We start from the raw sequence: 25,245 nt of genomic DNA, 5'->3' as shown, positions 1-25,245 counted from the left end.
ACCCCTACCTACCCACCACCACCACCTCCAACCCCACCTTACCTACCACCCTTATTCTTTCTACCTATCACCCCCACCCACACATACATTTAATATATAAGAAGCAACATAAAATTCAATGTATCATTTAACATAAAAATGAGCATTTTAATAAGACAAGTTTTACTATTTTAATGCTATCAATATTGTGAACACCCTCGGCGACATTGTGTATATCTTTCCCATAACATGTTAGCAATTGAATCTCTAACTTGAATCATTTCATCTTGATCTGTCATATCCAAAGGAAAACCCTCTTGAACCACGTTAAAGCCTTCTGTGAGTTCTTGAAAATTTTCACCACCATATGTAATGAATAAAGTGTCTGCCTATCCTCCATCCGTATATAATTATGCAGTGCACAACATGCATGCGGGATCAACATTTGGCGTCTCAACGGATAGTTTGGTATATATTTCAAAATGTGAAATCTTTTTTTAAGAACACCAAATGCCCGCTCTATGACATTCCGAACAGATGAATGTACAAAGTTGTATAATTCTTTCTTTCCTCTAACTCCATTACCACTTTGCCAATCAGACCGATGAAACCGCTCACCACGATATGGAGCTAAAAACCCCTTTAGATTTGTATACCCACCATTAACAACATAGAAATAATCTACACCACATAAAGCAAATATATATTTAAGTCGAGTATTTAGAAACTGGATTAAATAAATTAGGTAAAGAAATGTTGAGAAGTCTTACCACCAGTCGGTATTGGAAATTTGTTTTCGGGTCTAATAACAGCGTCATAAAATACACGAGAGTCATTTGTTGTTCCCTCCCAGCCGGCATACACAAAAGTAAACATCATATCATGGGAGCAAATCGCCATCACATTTTGTGTAACAAGCACTACTTTTCTTCCTCGAAATGACTTTTATTTTGATAATGGAGCCCAAGCTGCTACATGAGTGCCATCAATAGCACCGATACAATTCTGCATTGAAATTATGTATGTTAGAGAGATAGAGGTTTTATGTATAAGTGTTAACAAAGAGATCAATGAATACCTTAAAGAATGGATACCATCTCGAATCTGCTCGAATTTCTAGTTGAACTTCACCTCTGTTAGTTGTTTTAACTACTGTAAGAGCAAATGCCTTCAAAGCTCTTAACACATACTTAAACCAATAATGTATAGTCTCCGTAGAATGTTGAAAACGATCTTAAATCATTCTATGGCTTGTTCCATGACATAAAATCCACAAACTCATTGCCAAACCTTCTTCTACACTAACATCCCTTCGATCTTCCAATAAATTCATCATCTTTAGTTTATCACACAAGTTCAAAAAAACATGTGGCTTCATCCTAATTGCTCCATAACACTGGATAGGATTACCGCACATTATCTCTCGAATGTATTCTTTTCCACTTAGCATAGATGTCCTACAAGGAGTTCGGTCAATAAAATTCCTATTGTTCTTTATTAAGAAAGCAATCATCATCATATCATCCAACTCAACATTGTCATCATCTGAGTAAGAGCTACTATCCGATGAATATGACATTGGGACACTTTATCTGCACCATAAACCATTGAATTTAATGCCCATCAAGTAAAATAACACAAAAAAAGTAAAATCACACATCAAGTTCCATACATATCATCAAAATGTTCCACAAAATGACATCAAATTTATACATAAACATCAAAACATAAACTTGTGTAATATGTTTATATGACATCCCTAAATTCTAAAACAACTACTCATCTAAACTATCAATCCATTGTTTCCTCCTATTCTCAGACATCATTAGGAACATTTTTCTCCAATTAATATCAGGAAAGAAGGACAATGCTTTAGTATAAGATCTTGCACCATCACCAGGTGTAGCTTCTAAAGTCGTCATACAATCACTAATTGAGTATTCCTCGGTCAATGAGCTTGTTACATCACCATACTTTGACTTATAATGTTCTGATCTTGCAAAATCTCTTTCCTTTCTAGCGACTATTGATTCTGAAAATGCGTCCAACAAGGTATCATATTTGGAATTTCCAGGACCTTTTTTCATTCTTCTTGAACCTGGTAAACCCTCCATTTCCTCTTCCAACATACGCTTTCCCTTCCGACTACCCCCATTATACTCACTCTCACCAAAACTACCACCCTCTAGATACTCATCCTCAATTCTATGCTCTTCTTCTGATGTTTGAGGAGCACAAGTTGTGGCATTATGAAAAGCACCAGAAGCAATCGAACTATTGAAGACCAAACTCAATAAGGATTAAATCTTACAACCCTTTTTCTTGAACGATTTGAAAACTTTATCTCGCTGTAATATATGGTATAAAAATACTTTATTAGTTAGCAAAATAAGTCAAACATCAATAAAAATAATTCGGTTTAAGATATTTTATACCTTAAAAAATTCATCCCAAACAGTATCATTAGCAAACACTTTTCCAGAAACAACATCCCATGTGACTCCAGTATGGTTAATCAATTCACTAAACTTTAGATGAACATATTTAAGGCGGTGTTATTTTGCTTTCACCTTCTCGGGACCATATCTTAAAGCAAATTTCATAAAAATATGTTCATCCATTTGTGTCCAATCAGTTCCTTTGAATATTGGAGCCCCATTAGGATCTCTCTTGACCCTTTCCTCTAAAATCTCTAAGAAATATTTCTCACAAGCTTCTGTCCACTCCATTGCATCCCCACTGTGCCCACCCATCTATATATAACCAAATTTATTTAAAACTAAACACACTAATACGATTTTAAATCTAACAGAGTAACCAAACTAATTAGGAGTTTTGTGATTACAATGCATAATTAACTCAGACTATAAAATGAATAGAGGTTATATTAAAATTGAATCTAAGAACATGTACAGTAATATAAGGGATCAAATCATAAAACAGAGTTGCAGTATAGGCCATTTATTTTAGAGATAAATTAGGAGAATGATACATACATAGACAGATTTACACACAAAGAGATACACACACTTGCATTAATATCTACATATACAGACATGAAATTGAAGCAATATTGAGGGATAAGTTTAAAATGTATTATACTCAAATTGGCATAGATATCTATAATTTAGATCGAGGTTTTATATGATATCAAGAAATCAATCCATAAACTGAAAATAGGGCAAGAATCAACTGATTTCGTCACCACCAATAAAAGTGAAAGAAAACCATCAAATAGAACGATTGGATGCATTGATTATTACTTGGGTTTTTATTGGCAAGAACGAGCTCTGCGATGCAGAGAAGGGGACGAGAAAGGGGATGATTGTCGGAGATGGGAGTTGCTGTCGTTGAGACTAGCTGCTACGGAGACATGGAGGCAACGACGGGAAAGAATCTGAGATCGATATGTAAGAATTGATTCTCGTCAACACCAACAAAATGCGAAATCATAACCATTAAATACATCGATTAAGCTACAAATAGAATTAAATTTACCTGAATTTGTTTTTTTGCAATAACGAGCACAGAAACAGACGCAAAAAAAGGGATGTTTGTCGGAAAGGGGAGCTGTTGTCGTTGAAAGGAGCTGCTATGGAGACATGGAGGCGGCGAATGGAAGGAATTACGATCGATATGTGAGAACTTGGGTTGTAGAGTGATATGCACTTGGACGCACATGAATCACAACAATTGGGCCATGGGCCAAGAACTTGGGTTGTAGCAATGGAGCATCGATAATTCATGTCTATCTCAGATTAATAATCCATGGTTGCCAAATCATTTGATGGTGCATTTTAACATGATGTTTTGGGCTAAGTTTAATGCATTAATTTATATCTGCAGAGTAGGTTGGCGTAGGGTGGGTATGGGGTGGGGTGGGTAGGTATGAGATAGGTTTGGGTAGGGTGTGTGTGTGTGTGTGTTTGTGGATGGGTGTGTGCGTGTGTGTGTTTGGGGGGTGGGGGTGGGTGTTTGTGGATGGGTGTGTATGTGTGTTTTTGTGGGGGTGAGGGGTGTGTGTGTGGGGGGGGGGGGTGGGTGGGTAGGTAGGTAGAGGTGGGTGAGTTGTGGGTATTAAGGTGAGGATAGGTAGAGGTGGATTGGATGAGAGTATGTGTGTTTATATTTTAGAAATAAAAAAATATAGAAAACAATGATTATTGATTTTTCAAAAATTTCCAATTTCTTTGTAATTTTAGAAAACAGAAAATTTTCATTTTCTGTGAAGAATTTAGAAAAATAGACAAACTAAACGTGTTTTCAAATTTCTCATTTTTCTTGGAAATTTTTTCCGAAAAACAGCCAATTTTTCCGGAACTAAACGCACCCTTAATTACGCTAAGCACATCAATGTGTTACTCTTATACCCATTTGATCATACACACAACGATAAATGGTAAATCATAAATTTAAGTGGCACATCAACTATATGTGATACATTAAATCCAAACATCTTCCACATGATTAGGTATGATTATGGAGACAATTAAACCGTCCAAATTGGAACATATGAATTTCTTTACTAAGTAAAATTAATGCTTTAAAAATTCGGACTACACCTTGATTAATTTCTAATTAGTCCTTATGTATTATCTGACCAACTACAAGATGCCTATCGATCAATGCTTTAAAAACCGGTTTGAACCGGCTGGTCAAACCGGTTGGACCGGAAACCAGGGAAGGGAACGGTTCAATTATCATCGGTTTTACGTCGATTTTTGAATCAGATTGAATCAACCGGTTTTCAGAAAAAACCGGTTGAACCGGTTAAACTAAATAAAAACACATGGACAAGAACTATTTGCATAATGAACTGTAGTGATTTTTTTCAAATCTATTTAATTTTCTCAAAATAAAAACATATGGTAAGTGTTATAAAGTTTTTTGATGTATTTGTATACATCTAAAACTATATTTTGTTTCGATATTATACTTTATTTTCTTTTTGACGTATATAAATTGATATAAAACACTAAAACTTATTGTTATGTGTTATTTTAATGTATTTGGATTAATTTATAACTTTTTTTTGTATATTTTGTATGTTTTAACTTGTAAACGTCAAATTTAATATATATATATATATATATATATATATATATATATATATATATATATATATATATATATATATAGAGGATTGATCTATAACTTTTTTTTGTATATTTTTTATGTTTTAACTTGTAAACGTCAAATTCATGATTTATATATATATATATATATATATATATATATATATATATATATATATATATATATATATATATAGGAAAATAAGGAAAAAATGAAAATTATAGAAACCGGTTGATCCGTCAGTTGAACCAGTTAAACCAGAAATCGGTAACCATACCGGTTCAACTAAAAAATGGTTTTTCAAAACATTGCTATCGATTAATTTCTGTCTAGACAATGTGTAAAACTGTAGAAGGTGGTGAATTTTTAAGATCTTGAAGAAGTTTTATCTTAACATAAATTATTTGATAAATGATTAATCTTGTATTAATCATATTAATTTATTTTGTTATGATATTAGCGGTATTTACCAACTTTGTTATTTTATTAGTAATTTTTTTAAATTTAACGAATTTACAATTTAGGGTCTCCAATTAATCGTTTATTAATTCCAACTGGACTGATTAATCCCTAATCGCTAGACGGCCGATTTATTACTATTTAACAACTTTTACAACCTTGGGTAATACTAAAGCTGTAAATTTCATCTTAAGATGACATATCTCTATTCTAATAAAAGAGTAGTTTTTAATCTACTTTTGACATGTGTCACCATATTAAGCCTCATAATTAATGCAATTTTTTTTTGTCATGTTTCACCTTATTATGTCTTATAATTAATGCATACCATTTGTTAACATATTGATTTTCCATTTCAAATTTCAAATTTTAAATTTCCCATTCTAATTAGCATTAAATTAACAACATTAGAATAAAAATTAAAATAAAATTAATATAAATTATAAAGTGATATCATTTTACATATTTATTTAAATCAATGATTATAATTTTTAATTTTATATAACTAAAAAAACCTCTTAATTAATAATTTATTAAAAATAAGTTATTAATAATTTTAAATTTTAACTATTAAAGGTTAATTGATTTTATAACCGTGGTTCCCACAGGTTATAAACTAGTGGTTTATATATGAAAATAGTCCAAACTGCATCTAAAAGTTTTTTCCAACTCCCGGATGGTAAGTTTTAAATCTAACGAGATTTGAAAATTTTGTTTTTATCATAATCAACAAAATTTAGTGTTACAAACAAACTGCGAATATACAATATATTTGTTAACATCTGATTAAATTTTAAAATAATTTCTAAAACTTCTAAAATGATTTTAGTTGAAGTTTTAAATAAAACAAATTTAAATTAAACTTATTTTTTATTTGTTTCATCTCAACAAAATAATAACCAAAACCATCCATTTAAATATATAAAATTAATACATGATCTTAAATAACTATTTATTCAGTAATAAGAAATATTTAAATTAATAAAAAGAATAAATTCTCAAAAAGAAAAAAAACTAAGTTATAATATATAAAAAATAAAATTCGGAAATAAAATTACACCGAATAACAAGATGAAGCATCGCCACATACGCTCATCACAGAACTTATCGGATACACCAAGATGCGGGTGGTGGGCTTCCATCATACATGCAATGTCATTTGAAGAGAAACATGGTCTTCCATAAGTTGGAGTTGGCGAACTGAAACCCAAACAACTTGGGCCCCTTGCCAGTGGTCCTACATGGATATACTTAGGCAAGGACCATAACATGCCGATCCGGATGCCAGTACGTCGAGTGAGGTGTGCCTTTGTTGTCCATTCTGTTTGGTCCAAAATCTTTAGGAATTTTGTTGTCGTCTTGAAATGTCATTTTAAAGTTTACAATTCAAACAAAAACTTACCACTAAATAAACCCCAAAACTAATCTACAATCAATTTTTATTAAACTACCAAACTATAACATCCCAAAAATTAAGGTAAAATTTTCATTTTTCAAAATCAACAAAAAACCATAAATGTTTACAAAACTTAATTTCCAAAAGTTAAAATCACAAATCAAAGTATCCCCAAAATCAAATCTCATAAAAACGGGAGGATGTGTACGATCACGCTTTCGCTTTGCCCCGATCCTATGAAGTACCTAAAACATCACACATAAACCGTAAGCCAGAGCTTTGTGGGTCTCCCCAAAATACCCCACGTAATAGATCATATACAAACATGCATGTTGGGTCTACATTCATCAGACTAGATTACCCTCGGGCCACAACCATCGGGTTGGATTACCCTTGGCCGAAAGTTATTGGACTGGAATGCCCAGGTATGTTGGCTTACGCAGATAGCAGTGAAGTCTCAACCCAAACCGCACTGTGTCGACATATGCAACATATAAAACATATAACAGTAAATAGATAATCATGTAGATCTTAATAGATCACTACAACATATCAACATTCAAAACCATAATAACAATCTACTAGGCCAACATTGTTTTATGACTTTTGAATAAATAGATTTTTATGCACTTTTGAAAAGTTGGTTTTGAGGTTGTTTATTTGGTTGAAAATTTATGACGTTACAATGTGAGACGACAACGTGTAGGGTGGCTGGTGTTGAAGACGATAGAGCGTAAAGGGTGTTATTCATTTGGTTTAATCAGATCGATTAATATGTAGTTTTTTTGACATCTTAAAATTGATTGTAACCAAACCAAATAATGTTCGGTTGAATCAGTTTTAGATTATTTTGTTTTGGTTTACCTTTTAAACCAAATAAAATTTTACTTGGACAACATAATAAACTTTTATCTTATTAATATTTATTTGTTTGTTTGTATAAAATTTAATAAAATGTACAACATTAATATAAAATAGCTTTAATTATTGGTTACCAAGTAATTCGTTTAATAAAAAATCTTGGTAGCTAATTTTTAAATTTAAAAATAAAATGTTAATTTATAAAAATCCAGATATGATATATATATATATATATATATATATATATATATATATATATATATATATATATATATATATGTATATTCGGTTTAAGAAAAATATAAAATATTTAACTAAAATCAAACCAAATAAAGTTCTGACAATTCGTTTAACCATGCCAAATTAACCAAAAACTAAATAAACCAAATCAAATAACCTAAGTATCAGAATCGTCGTAGCAGCCCTGTTTTGTGGGGTAGCCGATTGTTTTCTCCGCTTGATGTTGATCAACAAAATTTTGACCACACTGCAACGAATTTAATCTATTTGACAACTAAAGGATATGTTTTTCTGCCCAATTTTCTAATGTTCGTCCTGGTGTTCATCCCATGTTTAGGAGGATTCGTTACAATGTCCGGTATTAATATTTCTGAGGAGGACCTTTATCATCCACTAAAATTTTCAAAACAATGTCATTCTTTTAAGGGTGGTAACCAAAGTGCATCAGAAGGTTCTTTAATAATATTTCATTTTTAAATGAATTAAAAACTGTGAAATTGGGAGAAACGTTAGATTATAATATGGATGAGTGTTTTGATCATTTAAAAGAAACAATAGAAGGTCACACTGAGAGGAAAAAAGTTATATGAATTGTCTTTCAATTGATATTCAAGGGGTGCAGGTTCTTTGGATAAGAGAAGTTGGATTAGAAAACTATGTTATTTTCATAAAGTTAATTTACTACTGATTCAAGAAACGATGATGGAAGACATTAACTTAGCTATAGTTAGATCATTTTGGGGCAATGTCTCTTTTATACACGTTTTCTCTCCTTCCTGTGGTGATTCGGGTGATATTCTTGCTATTTGGGATCCAGTTAGCATTTCTCAGAAACATTTTTTTCCACTTGGTTCATTGCTATTGAGGCGGTTTGGGGGTTTTCGACTCTAGATATGTTGTTTATTGTAGTATATGCTTCACAAGGAATTAACTACAAAAGACAACTTTGAGATGACATTTCTCATATTATTTCTTCTTTTTCGAGGGAGAGTGTTATTATGAGTGATTTTAATGAAGTTCGGGATGAATCAGAGAGATTCAGATCACAATTTAGTCAGGCTTCTATGAGAGTATTTAATGATTTTATTTGGCATCTTGATCTTGTTGATATTCCTTTAGGTGGACCTCGATTTACTTGAGTGAAAATAGGGATCTATGTTTATCAAACTTGATAGATCTGGTCATAGATGGTTTTTTGCTCTCTTTTCCTCATCTTTTGGGCCTTGTCTTGGAAAAAAAAGATTCCCAATCACCGCCCTATACTTTTGTTGGAGCATCGTGTTGATTATGACCCTACTTCATTTTGTTTATTTTATTATTGGTTTGATATGAATGGTTTTGATGTTGTCATGCGGGAGTTGTGGTTGAATCCTTTGTTGGGGACGATTTTAGATAACCCTGTATTAATACTTTACAAATGCTATAAGTCCCTTTTTCCCCAGCATATGGAATGGTGTCCTTTTACAAATGCTAGTCATTTTAATACTTTATCGGTTTCGTATGTTGATTTTTTTAATACTCCTCTTACCTAAGAGTAGACTAAAAGGGCAGTTTGAGATTGTAGCTCTACTAAGGCCCTGAGTCCTTATCGATTTACTTTTGGATTCTTGAAGCGGTATTAGGATCTTGTAAGGGATGATGTTGAGGCATTTTTCCTGTACTTCTTTCACCATTCTTCCATTCTGAAAGGGGTGTAATACTTTTTTTTTTTACAATTATCCTGAAAATTAGAGACCTGAAGACTAGGAAAGATTTTAGACCTATTAGCCTTAATAAAAATAGAAAATTTTTTAATTACTTCAAAATTAAAAATACATAATAAACAAAAGTTGGGTTTGCAGCTCGTGAATTGGTTCGGTTTTTGAAACATCATTAGGAAAACCATGAAGTTAGTGAATATGTTCAGGATAAGCGTTGGCCTGGACATAAGATAATTTTGTTGAACCTTTTGAAACTGTAATTTGAAGGGTGGATGAGTTAGGATGCCTAATTGGCGTCGGTAAGCCGATATCGATGAATCAAAAGAAAAAAAAATTTCTAGTAGTTGTGATTGAACTAGTAACAAGAGATTCTTTTTACCAGATATTGGGGTGGGGTTGTTGGAATCCATTTGATGAAAAAATATTGAATGAGAGAAAAGTTATAAAAGGTTCTTTGAGATTAAATATTAAAAATAGTTAGCATTTATAACACCAGACGATTTTTTATTATTATTTTTTTTTTACCAAATTAGTGTTTTTTTTTCTTTGTTGAATAGAAAACTAGGGTCTAACTAAAACATGCAAGATTATCTCATAATGTCACTTTAGGATGACGAATCCGACAATCACGTTGTGATTTTAGCTGATACGAAACCACATTATATTTTTTTTATATATAAAATTAGTACAATGCTGAAACACTAATTAATTTCCCATGAATCTCATATTGCCTGATTTCATTAATAAATAGGTAGGATTGATACATAATAGGCTACATACAAAAAGCTATACATGAATACAAATTAATGGGCCTACTGTACAACCTGCAATACATACAATATATACGACTAATACGCCCCCACAGTTTGAGCGGGAGGTTGAGAATGAACACTCAAACTGGATTTGAAATTAGGGAATAAGGAAGTAGGGAGTCCTTTGGTGAAGATGTTTGTGTATTAAAAGGCTGATGGAACATGAAGGACTTGAACAAAACCAGTAGCAACCTTGTCTCGCACAAAATGAAGATCGATCTCAATATGCTTCGTGTGTTGGTGTTGAATAGGATTAGAAGACATGTAAATCGCACTTATGTTGTCTCAATAGACATGAGTTGCTTTGGTTACTTGTGAGTGAAGTTCTCGAAGAAGATTGCGAAGCCAAATGTTTTGGCTACCGCATTTGCAACACCTAGATATTCGGCTTCAACAATTGAGCGAGAGACAGTCTGTTGTCGTTTTGATGACCATGATAAAAGATTGTTACCAAGAAAGATGATATATCCGCTTGTAGACCGACGAGTGGATGGACACCCCCGCCCAATCTGCATCAGAGTAGGCAATAAGGCCCGAGGTTGAGGAGTGATGAATTTGTAGCCCGAAGTCAAGAGTACCATGTATGTATCATAGAATACGCTTTTAAGCATGCATATGTGGCTCACAAGGATCGTGCATAAATAGGCATATTTTTTGTACCGTGAATGATAAATCTGGTTGGGTAAAGGTGAGGTATTGCAAACTACCTGCCAAACTGCGATATAAGGTAGGGTCAGTGACTGGAGTTCCATTGCAGTCAAGTTTTGACTGTGTGTCAGCTGGTGTTCTGCAGGGGCTGCAATTGGACATATTGGATTGATAAAGAAGCTCTAACACATACTTGTGTTGAGATAAAAAAATGCCTTTATCATCACGATCCACTACAATACGTAAAAAATAAGATAAGTCACCCAAATCCTTCATGGCAAACTCAGTGGCCAGAAGGGAGATTGTGCGCTGAAGAAGCTCTACAGAAGAGGAAATTAGTATAATGTCATAAACATTAAGAAGTAAGTAAGCTGCCTTGGTACCCCTACGAAAAATAAATAAAGAAGAATTGCAACGACTGTGAGTAAACCCGATCTGAGTGATATAAGTAGCAAAACATTAGAACCAAGCCCGTGGGGCTTGTTTCAATCCGTAAAGTGATCTCTGTAGGTGAAAAACATAATCCGAGTGTACATGATCTCGGAAACCTGGAGGCTGATGCATGTAGACTATTTCAGTTAGTTGACCGTGTAAGAAGGCATTCTTAACGTCAAGCTGATGAATAGGCCATTTGCAAGAAACCGCAAGGCTGAGAACAGTCCGTATAGTAGCCGGTTTGACAATCGGGATAAAGGTCTCCTCACAATCAATGCCTGGTCTTTGACTTTTACCATTAGCAACCAGATGAGCTTTGTATCGCTTGAGAGAACCATCTGCCTTATATTTCTTACGAAACCGCCACATTGAGCGAACAATATTCGCCCTGGCAGGCTTTGGAATAAGGACCCAAGTTTTATTAGCAATACGTGCATTAAAATCATCTTTCATGGAAATGGTCCAATTTGGATCTTGAAGAGCATGAAGACGGGATCGAGGAAGAGGAGATTCAGAGGTGGTATGAAGATTGAGGTGGGTGATAGGTTTTCTGATTCCTACGCGACCTCGAGTGACCATAGGGTGAGTGGGAGGTGGGTCATTTGAATGTTCAGGGGAGGGCTCGTTAGATTCGATTGGAGTGTGAGGAGGGGTTTCATTATTCGTATAGTAGGAGAGAGGTGTGCTATCGGTAGGGGAAGGGGCGTGAGTAGAAGTGGGGGGTTGGAAGTGAGAAACTCACGAGCAATAAAGGATTGATTATCAATATTTTCGAGAAAAACATAGGATGGTGGTTGATTTGGTGTCATAGAGCGGTAAGGGAAGGTAGTTTCGTCAAATGTGACGTGACGGGAGATTAAGATTTTGCGAGTGGCAAGGTCAAAGCATCGATAACCCCGATGTTAGGTAGGGTAGCCAAGAAATATGCAAGGGGTTGATCTTAGGGCTAGTTTATGCGGGGTGGTAATACGTAGGTAGCAGAGGCATCCGAAGACACGAAGATGAGAATAGGAAGGAGGTTTTTGGAAAAGTTTTGTGAAGGGAATCTCATTGTTTATTGAGGTAGATGGTGTGAGATTCAAGAGATGAATATCAATGTGAAGTTCTTCAACCCAAAAATTCGGAGGGAGGTGAACGTGCAACAGAAGGGTGCGTACGATATTATTAATGGTGTGCATCATACGTTCAGATTTTCCGTTTTGTTGGGAAGTGTGTGTTGGATTAGGTATCTAAGCCCATAACTATAGTTGGTATGTACTTGACCCAATAGTAGCATGGTCCTTTTGGGTTGTCTTCAATATAGCAACTTGAATGGATGAATTATGGAGAAAGAGGTTAATTATGATTTATTAATATATTATTAGAATAATATATTAAAAGAGAAATCATATTATTTAATTAATATTGGTCAAGAATTAATTTAGAATTAATTTTATGGTCAAAAGAGATTAATTAAATTAAGGAGACTGGTACTGTAATTATAAGATAGTTATAAAGTTGGGCTTAGGGTCCACAAGGAAGGAATAGACGAAATTTATGTGGGAGTCCACATAGAATTCTTCCAAAGGGCCTTCTGGAAGAATCCTATGGGTTGCTTAAGGACTAAGAAACCGGATTACGGTTTTGACTGAAACCCTAGTTGCTCAACTATATAAGGAACCCTTGGGCATGCAGAAATCGACCAATAGAAACCCTAGAAGGATCTTGAGTGGATTTTGTGCTTCTCCCTCTCTCTCTAATATTCTTCCATTGCTTGTGGTTTTTTTGATCTATTAGAGGCATCACATATGAGATGCTAAAGTTCTCAAAGGTTGAAGATAAAGCTAGCTACAATTGAAAGGTAAGATTCTAACTTTGTTATAGATATAAATTTCGATTTATGCATGCTAGATTAGGGTTATAGCTTTAGATGATTATTATTGCATGTACAATTTGAGAAAACCTAGATCCAAAGCTTTAGGGTTGCATGCGCACCATAGGATTGATGTAATGCTCAAAACCCATCAGTGTGAGGGTAGGAAAAACGAAAGGCAATACCATTTTGATAAAAGAGATTGTGAAACTGTTTGTTGTAAAATTCACCCCCATGGTCACATCGGATAGATTTGATGTCGATTTTGAATTGATTTTTCATAAATGCTTGAAAGTGTAAGAATTTAGAGAAAACTTCAGATTTCTTTCTAAGTGGGTATACCCAGAAAAAGTGAGAAAAATGATCTAAAAAGAGGATATAGTTTTTTATGCCACTAATACTTTCAATTGGGGATTCCTACAAATCAGAGTGAACAATGTGAAACAAACCAGAGACAATATTATGTGAAGTAGTAAATGGTAAACGGATATGTTTGCCAAGTTGACAACCTTGACAAACAACATTACTAGGTCTTTTATTAAAATGAATGAAATGATTGGAAACTAAATGATTAAAAACATGTGCTCCAGGGTGACTGAGACGTTGATGCCACAAGGATGAGCTGCCAGATAGAATAACAACCGAAGATTGAGGAAGAATGGGTAGAGGTCATAGGAGCTGTCACACCTAAGCAGGAGTTGATGAGTTTGGAGGTCCTTCACAGAAAAACCAAAAGGATCAAATTCAATGGAAACTTGATTATCATTTGTAAATTGACGAACAAATATAAGATTTTTAATAATATTTGGTGTGACAAGGACATTGTGAATATGTAGGGGACGATTTATAGTAGGAAAGTTGGCATGACCGGTGTGTGTGACAGGAATGGGAGTAGAGAAGTTGTAGAGGAAAAAAATAGGGGAGAAGAGAAGGGAATGTGACCGATGGCAAGATGCTGTTAGCGGCGGTAGGGTTTAAAGGAGGTAAAAAAATAGGCTCTGATACCATGAAACACTAATTAATTTCCCATGAATCTCATATTTCCTGATTTCATTAATAAATAGGTAGGATTGATACATAATGGGCTACATACAAAAACACTATACATGAATACAAATTAATGGGCCTACTGTACAGCCTGCAATACATACAATATATACGGCTAATAAATGCAACATTATGTCGTGTTTTTTTTACTAAGACAAAAGCGATACAATTAAAATATGATAAACACAACCAACATGTGTGGCAAACACGTAAAGATTAAATAGAATTAACATTTATTTTATTTATTTCATAATTAATATTACAAAACACCGCAAACGCAATAAACACGAAAAATACAATAAACACATGTTAGTATAATGTCTATTTTAGGTCAAATTTTGAAAACGAACACAAAACAAGAACCTTATGTTCTTTTTACATTATACATGAACATGAATTTAAATTTCCATTTTATCTCAATTTCGTTTCATATCATGTAATTTGTCGTGTCCTATCTTGGATTTATACTCTAGGTTACTTACTAATTTGAGCAGTAACCACATATGATGAAAAGAGATCCAAAAACCTCAAGACCTTCTAGGTCTGCTATCTTCTTCAATTCTTCACAGTTTCCATGAGTTTCACATCATTGAGCTATTTACAGTAGCCAACTTCTCTACTGTTATAAATCTCTCAATCATCATAATTTTTATTGATCAGTGAGTTATTGTTTTGAGTTTTTAAAGGTCGTAATTCATCCAATTGTGTCCTAATTAACCTATTTAACTCAACAATATATGAAAATGGAGTAAGATAACTTCTATTAAACTAATATTAGAATCCATCAACCCCAATTGGTCGGCATATTATTTAATTACATTTGTTGAAACATTTCTTATAACTTTATTAAAGCTAGAATTCGTTATTCTTATAAAATAATAACATATAAATTATATTAAATAAGTAGTACTAATTAATATTCACAAAACTGTCGTGCTCAAGATCGGCAAAATAATTGATATACTAATTCAATAATTTTTTCAAGAAAATAAATAATTAAAGTGGCATGTTATGCTATCATAGGATCCCAAGCCGGCATTTAATTGTAAATAAATACATTTGTGATTCATGCATTTAATTTTCGAAGCATTAATGTATAACCAGTAAAAACCCTCAGTGCCATTGGTACAAATTCGAATAAGTTTAGCGAAATATGTGGAGGATTGACCGAAACCTGTTGAGTTCGATTTCACAATAGATGTTTTGTTTTGTTTTGTTTTTGGTTGATCACAAAAGGAAATGAGGAGTAGGAGAACATGAAAAGGTTATTTTGTGTGGCAAGGCCGATGGAATTTAATCAATCCAATTAGGAAGCGACGATGAACCAATGAATCCAATTAGGTATCGATTATGGACTGCTAAGGTGGCGATGTAGTTCAATTTCAACAATTTTTTTTTTTTTTTTTGAAAATTCAATAAGTATTGGGTAGGGATGTGAAACTTCCGATCGACAATACGCAAGAGCTGAGAATGATTGATCAAGTGACTATTCAATTGTCGGGTCAGTCCTTTTGGCTCAATTAAAAGTTTATTCGACCCAGACCGAATAACCAATGAACCGAATTGGGATAAAATAGATACCCGATAACTGACCCAAACAACTTATTCGGTGCTAATTCGGGTCGGTCCGATCTGGGTTTCGGTTTCGGTTCGGCTACTCGGTCCAAATGCATATCCCTACATTTTAGTGTGGTTTATTCTTCTGGAAATTTTAAAGGATGGTCTTAATGGATTATAGGCTTATTAGAAAGTTGAACATTCCAGGCGGACCACAACGTAGCCAAGTGCTGGCCACAGCATGGTGGGCTTTTTAATCGTGATTGACCAGTCCCTTACTACGATGTGGCAAGGAGTTGGGCACAATGTGGTAGGTGTGAGGCTCACAACTGATCCATCTTAGACCACAATGTGGCAAGGGTTTTACTACAACGTGCTAGCATGTTGAGTTGACCGTTGACTGTTGACTTTTGACCAATTTGACTCTTGGTCAAACTTGAGTAAAATGGGTAAATGATTGAATGGTAGTTCCAGTTTGGGCGTTAGGTATCTCTCGTTAGCTGTTCTACTAATGTGATTTCTCTTGAGCTTTTGCTCGTCATCTCAAGTGAGTTTTTTCTTTCACTATACTATGTGTTACAATGTATATCCTTGCATGATAGGATATAATGGGGGTAGTGTGTAACATTCGATTCCAGGTACTAATTCTTTGGTCTCTTAAGTTTTATATTTTTGGCAAATTTGGTCCCTCGTACGTTGGGTGTACGTTCGGTACGCTTAGCGTATGAGATTGCTTTGGTTGTGAGGGGTTTAACCACGTACGTTGGGCATACGTGGTGTACTCGGGGCGTACGTCTGCCTGGGTCAAACCCTAATTTTTAGGGTTTGAACCCTATTTCAACATCATTATGGCCTTTTGACACCCACCCTCATCCAACTACACTGTTCATTTCGTCCCATTGAAAACCTAATTGATCCTTTGAGAGTTCCTGAGCTTTGGAAGTGATTTTGGGGAACTTTTTGTGTATACAAGAAGAAGGAGCTTGGATACCAAACATTTGTTGTGGTCGAAATTTTAGATCCAGAGTCTTCATCAACTTTGGGAGCTAGAGAAATGTACAAAGTTTTTACATTGACGATTTATTATGATAGTTTGAGTTTAGGGTTGTTTGTGAGCTTTATTTGGTCCCATGGGTTCTCCTTGTGAGTTTTAGCAACTCTAGGAGTTAGATATGTTAGATCTCACCCTCTTTGTATGTTCTTGGTGCATAAAAGTGTCATCTTGATGGTTGTTATTGGTCCATGCATGAAATTAAGGCCTTATTATGAGTATTGTTGGACAAAAATGGATGTTGGGTTCCATTAAGATATGCTAAGGGTTAAAGTTGCCAACTTTATGTATTAGAACCCTAAAATGGAAGAGATCTGAGAGCTGGAACTTTTGGCTGAATGGATTAAGCACTAAATGGCTTAGGGTGGCACACAGCCCAGTACGTTGGGATATTTAGTTTAGTTAAGTTTGGACATTGAGTTGTTTTATATTGGGATGTGCGTAAGATTGAAATAGAGAGTAGAGTTCTATTTCTTAGGTGGTACTTGTGTCGGAGTACTATTATGTGCCAGAAGTACTATTATGTACAAACTCCTCTTTCGACACTATCACATGTCAGGTTACGGAAACATACCAGAGTACTATATTAGTATTTCTTGGTTCCCTTGATCAGAGACTTTTAGCAAACAAGAAGATTAAAAGAACAAATAGATGTATCACATAGGTGTTTCACTACGAAATGTTCTCACAAAGAGAACGAGCACAAAGCTCTCTAGGGTTTAATGATCAACTAATGATACGAACCGTAGTACATATAGAAAGGAAATTATGATGTGAATCCCTAAAAGCCATGGATATCACCTAATCTACATAAACAATATAATTTGTCCGATATCCATAAAATATCGGATCTATTAAATAACAACCTATCTATCTATATATAAAAGATATTACATTTATGTAGTTTACACGCAGACACAACATTGTAGACTTAACTTCATGTTGAACTTGGTGAGACGTTGGCGCTGATAAGAGTCTATGTGTAGGTTTGGATTATCATATTCTAAGGTTGTCCTTACAATCTCCTCCAATCTGATGATGTCATAACCTAAAATAATTTTCTTCTGGAATGATATTTCTCCCCCTGAGAGAAATATTTATTCTCCCCTTTTTTGGCATCATCTGAATAGATGGTAAAATATTCCCTTAGCAAGATGCCTGATCGGAAAGATCTCTAAGGTTAGCATCATCTTTAGAATACATCACCAAATAACTTCATATTCAATTTAGAGTAGCCTTAACAGTGAATAACCATCAGCGTTCAAAGGATGGTTTAGAATCATCTTCAAATCAAAAGACAACAACAGTGTCTTAAGATAAGCAATAAAATGATATAAGGGAATTTGGTTTATCATAATCTTGTGTTGTGGAGATAGTAGATCATTTACACATAGTTTCAAAGTCACATTAGTGTATGGTTTTGTATATTGAGTCATCGACTACTTTTATTAGAAGAAACGTTCTGGTAAGAAAAGGAAGATGCGTGTAATACATTTCAGTATGAAATATACCCATCGTCATAGAGTGTTGAATTTTTATCAAAGTATGGATTTTACAGTGAATCATTAAATTCTTTGATAGAATATTTGTAGGGTGATAATGGGTAGGTGCGTGTAATATATCCCGGTACATTATGTATCCATCGACACATATTTTTCAAGCTCTCATTAGTGTCTTGTATTTTGATATTGAATCATAAAGCTTTTTAGAAGAATTTAAAAGGAAGAATAGATTGGTGCGTGTGATAAACTATGGTACATGGCTTAACCATCGACATATATATTTTAAGTTCTCATTGGCATTTGGTATTTGAAACCGAATCATAAAGATTTTTAGAAGAAATTAAGGGAAATAAGGGGTTGGTGCGTGTGATAGACTACGGTACATAGTCGAACTATCGACACATAATTTCAAACTTTCATTAGTGTGTGGTATTGCACAGTGACTCGCCAAGTCCTTATATTAGAAGATTTGGAGTGAAAGAAGGGATGTCTCAATCATACTAAGGTGAAATCAATGTCATAGACAGTGTCTAGCTCATCAACAGGAAGTGGTTCATCTTTTAGTATCATAGAGTTAAGTTGAAGTCTAGAGTATAAGATTCACCATTAATTCCTTTAATATGGTACAAGTCAGAAATAGTAAAAAGGAAGTCAATCTGGGAAATGGTCAAAAAGAATAAATATATAGGCTTTTTAGAAAAATCATAATGACTTGATATGGAGAATCTTGGAATTTAATGCTCATAAAGTACTTTCTCTTTTCAAGATGTCTGCTATACAAAGTCCTGTATATAAAAGAGGAATAAATTAGTGCAAGCTCCATATTACAAAGTAAAGAAAAGATGTTCTTATCAACATAAAGCCAGATTATTCACATGGATTTTAAGCTTCAAGTTCATCACAGTAAAAAAATTGAAGAAATACAATCTTTGTAACCAACCAGTTAAGTGACTCAAATCTTTGTAACCATCAAGTTACCAAAATTGACAGGTAAGTACTTGAGGTTTTAAAGGATTATGAGCCAACAGATGGAATGTAAGAATTATTGTATTAAAAATGAATTCTTGCATCCATGATGGGGGGATGATGAAGAAGATAACATCGTTCAAAAAAATAAAGCATGCTAGACACTTTGCCTTCACATCACCCTGTTGCATCAGATGAAGGATCCTAAGATTACACCATAGCAAGAGATATTGTGTGGTCAGAGCATAAGTCTTCCTTATCTCAGGGTGGCAGTGATATGCTCTATGGTGGATAACCAAGGAACAATCTCAAGCATATAGTCTTATATGTTGATGAGAATGCTAGTGAGACAACTTTGTATTGACATGATGACTCGTTCTGGGACAAGTGCTTGAGATGAAGATGACATGATGGATATATTAAAATAATGAAAGTGTGTAATGTATACTCCTTTGGTAAAGATTGTTTACTTTAGCATATGTTGCATATATTTACTTTGATAAATGAATATACCATCAGGGAGTTGTTTGACTTGCAGACCCAAGAAAAAGGGTAATTCACCCATCATGCTCATTTTAAATTTATGAGCCATAACTTTAGCGAATTCTTTGCGCAAACATTCATTAGTTAATCCAAAAATGATATCATTGACATATACTTGTGCAAGAATGGTGTGAGACCCTGACTATTTGATGAAAAAGGTATTGTCAATGGCACCACATCGATATCTATTCTGAACAAGATAGTTTTCTAGGGTATCATACCATGCCATGTGAGCTTGTTTTAGACCATAAACACATTTTTCCAATCTATAGAGAAATGATTTAGAAACTTATCATCTTCAAAGACAGGAGATTTTTTGTGAAATACTTCTTCTTGAAGCACTGCATGCAGAAATGCATTTTTGACATCCATTTGATACACTTTGAAGTTCATAAATGATGCATATGCAAGAAAAATCGAATTTCTCCGATTCTTGCAACATGAGAAAACGTTTTGTCGCAGTCTACACTTTCTAGCTAAGTAAACCCCTAAGCCACAAATCGTTCCTTATTTCTTATCACAATTCCATATTTATCCATTTTGTTCCAAAAAAACCCATCGAGTTCTTATGATAGTTTTGTTCTCAAGGCAATGAACAAGAGTCCATACGATATGACGCTCAAAATCATTAAGTTCATCTTGCGTGGATTTAATCCAATCAGCATCTTTCAGAGCATCAGTTATCTTTTCTGGTTCAATCAAAGAGACAAAGTTTAAGTAAAGGAAAAAGTTATATGTTGTGTATTATCGAGTATGAACACTATCTAATTTGTTTCTAATGATTTGATTGGTGGGAGGACTAGGAATAGAACGTAGATTAATCACTGAAGAATAAGATCCACTTGAGTCCCTAAGTGATTCCTCAGGCATGGAGAAGGATCTTTATTCACAACAACCGGTGAAATATCTTCACTCCATTCAATAGGATCATTTATTTTAGATTTGTATTCAAGAGATAGGGATGGAGATGGAGGAAGATCAACTTCAAAAGAGATAACAGGTTCAATGAGCTCATAATCATTGGATGGATAATGAGTGAGCTCATATAGAATTTATGCATGATGATCAATTGGATCATTTGCAATAGAGTCATCATCGAATATAACATGAATTGATTCTTCAATAATCTTAGAATTTATGTTGAATACCCTGAAAGATTTAGATTCATTTGAGTATCCTAAAAAGACGTATTCATCAGCTTTTGCTTCAAATTTTGTATGCTAATCCTTTTGATTCAAGTGGAAGAAAACACATCCAAAAACATGAAAATAGGAGGTATTTGGTTTTCTCGCTTTTAACACTTCATAGGAGGTTTTACCATGATGCTTGACAATAATATATATGTTTTGAGTATAGCATACACTGTTGATGGCTTCATCCCAGAAAGAGATAGGTAGACTAGCGTCCACTACCATAGTGCGTCCAACTTCAATCAACGTCCTATTTCGTCTTTCAACGACTCCATTCTGCTAGGGAGTTCAAACATATGAGAAAATTTAAGATTCCATTTTCATTGCAGAAATCGTCAAGAATGGTATTCCTAAATTCAGTGCCATGATCACTTTAAAGTTTCCTAATCTTTTGATTATACAAAACTTTGTTTCTTTTAACAAAAGAGATAATTTCTTTAGCAACACAACTCTTTTTCAGGAGAAACAACACCCAAAAAAATTTGGAAAATTCATTGAAAATAACAAGAGTAAACCGTTTCCTAGACCTTGACTTGATTGGAACATAACCAAACAAATCCACATGAAGAAGACTGAAAGGAAGAATGATGGAGAAATATGATCTTGGCTTGAATGAAGACTTGGTTTGTTTACCTTTGATACATGATGAGCAAAGCTTGTATTTGTGAAACTTCATCTTGGGTATTCCGATGACAACTTCATCACCAAAAATCTTTGAAAGAGTTCTGAAATCAGATGACACAACTTCTTGTGCCGCAACCATTTTCAGTGAGCATGGGATCGAGAGAAGAAGTAATGTCTATGAGACGAACCAACTGAAAACATGTCAAACACATAAATAACATTTTTTCCAGTTTGTAAAGAGCACAACAGATTTATTTGGATCAATAATATTTCCTTCCTTTTACTAAAATGAACCTCATAATCAGCATCACAAAGCTGATTAGTCGAAATGAGGTTATGTTTGAGACCTTTGACATATGAAACATTTTTGAATTCAATTGATTTGAATTTAAGTGTTCCAAACCATTTGTTTTTTCCTTTGTTTTCGTCTTCATAAGTTACTACATGGCCACCTAGTCTGATAAAATCATCCAGGAGAGACTTGTAATGCTTGGACCCATGTATTTTCCCTTTTTAACCTTTGAAAAAAAATTTATTTTCGAAAAGAGTCCCCACATACGCTGGGCGTACGCTTGTGTACGCTTAGTGTACATGGGTATGTGGAAGCGGGATCTTCAGCCATGTACGCAGGGCGTACGTGGCCAATGCAGAAACCCTAATTTTAGGGCATGAGCCCTATTTAAATTCACGTATGACTCTTGGACCCACACCCTTATCAACTTCCACTACTTAATATCATCCCTAAAACCTTAGTTTGCTATTGAGAGTGATGTTTGAGCTTGAAAGTAATTTTGGTGGCCTTTTTGGTGTGTTTGCAAGAAGAAGAACTTGGCGAACAAGCGTTGGATGTGGTTAAGCTTTATGATCCTGAATCTACATCTTCTTACGAAGCTTCTAGAGGTATAACGCTCATACCTTGTTGTTTCTTTTGATAATTAGAGTTAGGGTTCGCTTATGAGTTCTTTTAGGTCCATGGATTCTCTTTTGTGAGTTTGGGCAACTCCAAAAGCTTTTAATGCTAGATCTTAGTCCATTTGGTGTGTTAGAGGCATAAAAATGCTATCTTGATGATTTTTATGGCACCATGCATGAATATAGGTCCTTAAAGTGAGTCTTGATGGACAAAATTGGATGTTGGGCTCCTATAAGACATGCAAAGGCATACAGTTGCCTACTTTATGCTCTAGGTGTAAGAAATTGGGGTATAGAAAAGGGTTGGAAATTCTGAGAATTATGGTTTCACTTTCAGATTAAAGTATTTGGGTGGTACTCCCAATCTTTAATCGGATAAGACTCAGAATTGAGAGCAAGAACATAAAATATGGTTGTTGTAATTTTGTGATTGTTGTTGTACCCAGTAAAAATGATGACCAAAAAGATTAAGTAGTTCATTTGTCTGAAAGCTGTCAAGGCAGTTTTCTTTGTCCAAAAACTACTCCAACTGTCAAAACTAATAACAGTCACCAAAACGAATTTTTAATACAGGTCAAAATGAAGTGAAAAATCGGGTTCATTTATAGAAAATTTAGCTCGACCCCAGCCAAGGGATCTGCCCCTTGGACCCCGTCAGGGGCTGCCGCCCCTTGGACTCACTCCCAGAGGCGCTGCTCTCGGACCCCCGTTCATTTAGGGACTCTGCCCCCTAAATGACAATCTACTTTGAATCTTGGATAGATTTAAACAAGTGTGCACTCCGCACCTTCCTTACTTGTTTAATATTCATCAAGATTGAATTTTGGTCAACAAGTCAATCCATTACACTTAAATAGACATTGATGATACAAAATCACCAACACTAGGACCTCTTAAAGGACCGAGATCTGGAAGTTGGTGTGAGAGACTGCATATATTAAACACTTAATGGTTGAAAGTGCTTAACAACTTAGTACGTTGGGCGTACTAAGATATATGCCACACGTAATGCTTTGGAATAAAGTACGCTAAGAATACTAGCATTACGCTGTGTGTACGCCCGAGTGGGTCGTAGAGAATTATTAGACTTTTGTGGCTTTTGGGCCCTAGCTAGTTTTTGGGCTTTAGCCTGTTTAGGGCCCATTATTGTAGTGGGCCTCAAAATTTTGTTGTGGGCCTTAAGTGTTATGATTTGGGACTTTGGGCCTTAGGGCCCATTATTGTGTCTTCAGCCAGGGATGATTAAGTCCATTAAGCGTAAGGTGAAGGGGGCCTTGAACTTAGGAGTTGGATTGGAATTTAGGCCCATAGTCATGATTGTTAACCCATTCCTAATTAGGGAAATTTGTGTATGTTCAGTGTGGGATTTTACGGATCAATAGCCGAGTAGTTAGTATTTACCAGTAGACCGAGGTGAGTCTCCTCGCTGTATCCATGGGTTGAAGGAACCAGGGCCGACCCATTATTTGGTTACGTAGTATGCTAGCTGTTGTGTGATATATTTTGTGTTTGCATGATCGGGTTGAAATATACCCCAGGACGGGTCCCATTATGGTATGTTCGGGTTGAAATATACCCTAGGGTGGGGTCCATACTTGATTATTGGGTTGGAATATACCCCAGGACTTGGCCCAGTTTTATGTTTGGTATGTGGTACTTTGGGAAAACACACTAAGTTTTTGCTTACAATTTGTATTTTGGTTTCAGGTACTTACAATACTAAGGGGAAGGGCCCGACTTGATGGCGTAGCATTCACTCGCCACCATTTTCTGCATTTGTTGATATTGTCACTCCGATGATTTGATATGATGAGTATGTAATGGATTTTGGAATGAAACTTATGAGTGTAAACCTTAATTAAAAATGAAAAAATTTCTCCTGGTTTTTGGGTTGTTACAAGACTTGAGACCTATCATGTGCTTGGAACATCCACTATCAAGATACCATACATGCTCCTGACTCCGCTATTCTCAAAAGAAAGAAAGTTAGGACACACTGGCCCGTTTTTCAATGGGTCTTTCCACTAAGGATAAGACATCATAACTAACAGAAGAAAATAATTCAAAGAGTTGCCTTTTTTAGTCCAATTTTCATTTCTCAAATGAAGATTATTGACTCTCTTAGTATTCTCATCAAAAGTACGCTCACTAATCTTATGAGAAGAATTTCCACATTGATAACATATCCTTATTCCATGTTTTTTATTTTTTGTGACACTTTTCTGACATTTGGGTTTCCAGGGAGATGAGACGTTTTTATGAGTTTTAGAGCATTTTCTGGAGACAAATGATTTGTTAGATATAGAAGATGTGGAGGAGGAGATTTGACAAGTTGATATACTCAAAGATTCACTAGTGTGAGAAGAATAAGGGTAGTCAGTGTTAGAAGAATAAG

At 34.7% G+C, this 25,245-nt stretch overlaps 1 protein-coding gene across 1 annotated transcript; it reads right to left on the bottom strand.

Annotated features, from left to right (window-relative positions):
• Window positions 1–274: 274 nt before the first annotated feature.
• LOC145066959 (uncharacterized) lies at window positions 275–879 on the bottom strand. Its single transcript, XM_079014195.1, has 2 exons — window positions 750–879; window positions 275–660 (listed from the first exon to the last, which is right to left on the bottom strand). The coding sequence occupies exons 1-2, from the start codon at window positions 877–879 to the stop codon at window positions 275–277; spliced, it is 516 nt and encodes a 171-aa protein (XP_078870321.1).
• Between the last annotated feature and the right edge of the window lie 24,366 nt (window positions 880–25,245).

Source organism: Lactuca serriola, chromosome 8, assembly GCF_051521515.1.
Source record: "Lactuca serriola cultivar US96UC23 chromosome 8, Lser_US96UC23_V15, whole genome shotgun sequence".
NCBI lineage: Eukaryota > Viridiplantae > Streptophyta > Magnoliopsida > Asterales > Asteraceae > Lactuca > Lactuca serriola.
Note: the sequence above shows the minus strand (reverse complement) of the source record. Positions and strands in the feature narration are given on the sequence as shown.

Bases quoted from the DNA above. Each gene is read 5' to 3' on its own strand.
- LOC145066959 (XM_079014195.1), bottom strand. From the start codon at position 879: ATGGCGATTTGCTCCCATGATATGATGTTTACTTTTGTGTATGCCGGC. The intron at 661-749 runs GTAAGACTTCTC...TATGTGGTGTAG, and splicing joins ATTTCCAATACCGACTGGTG to ATTATTTCTATGTTGTTAAT.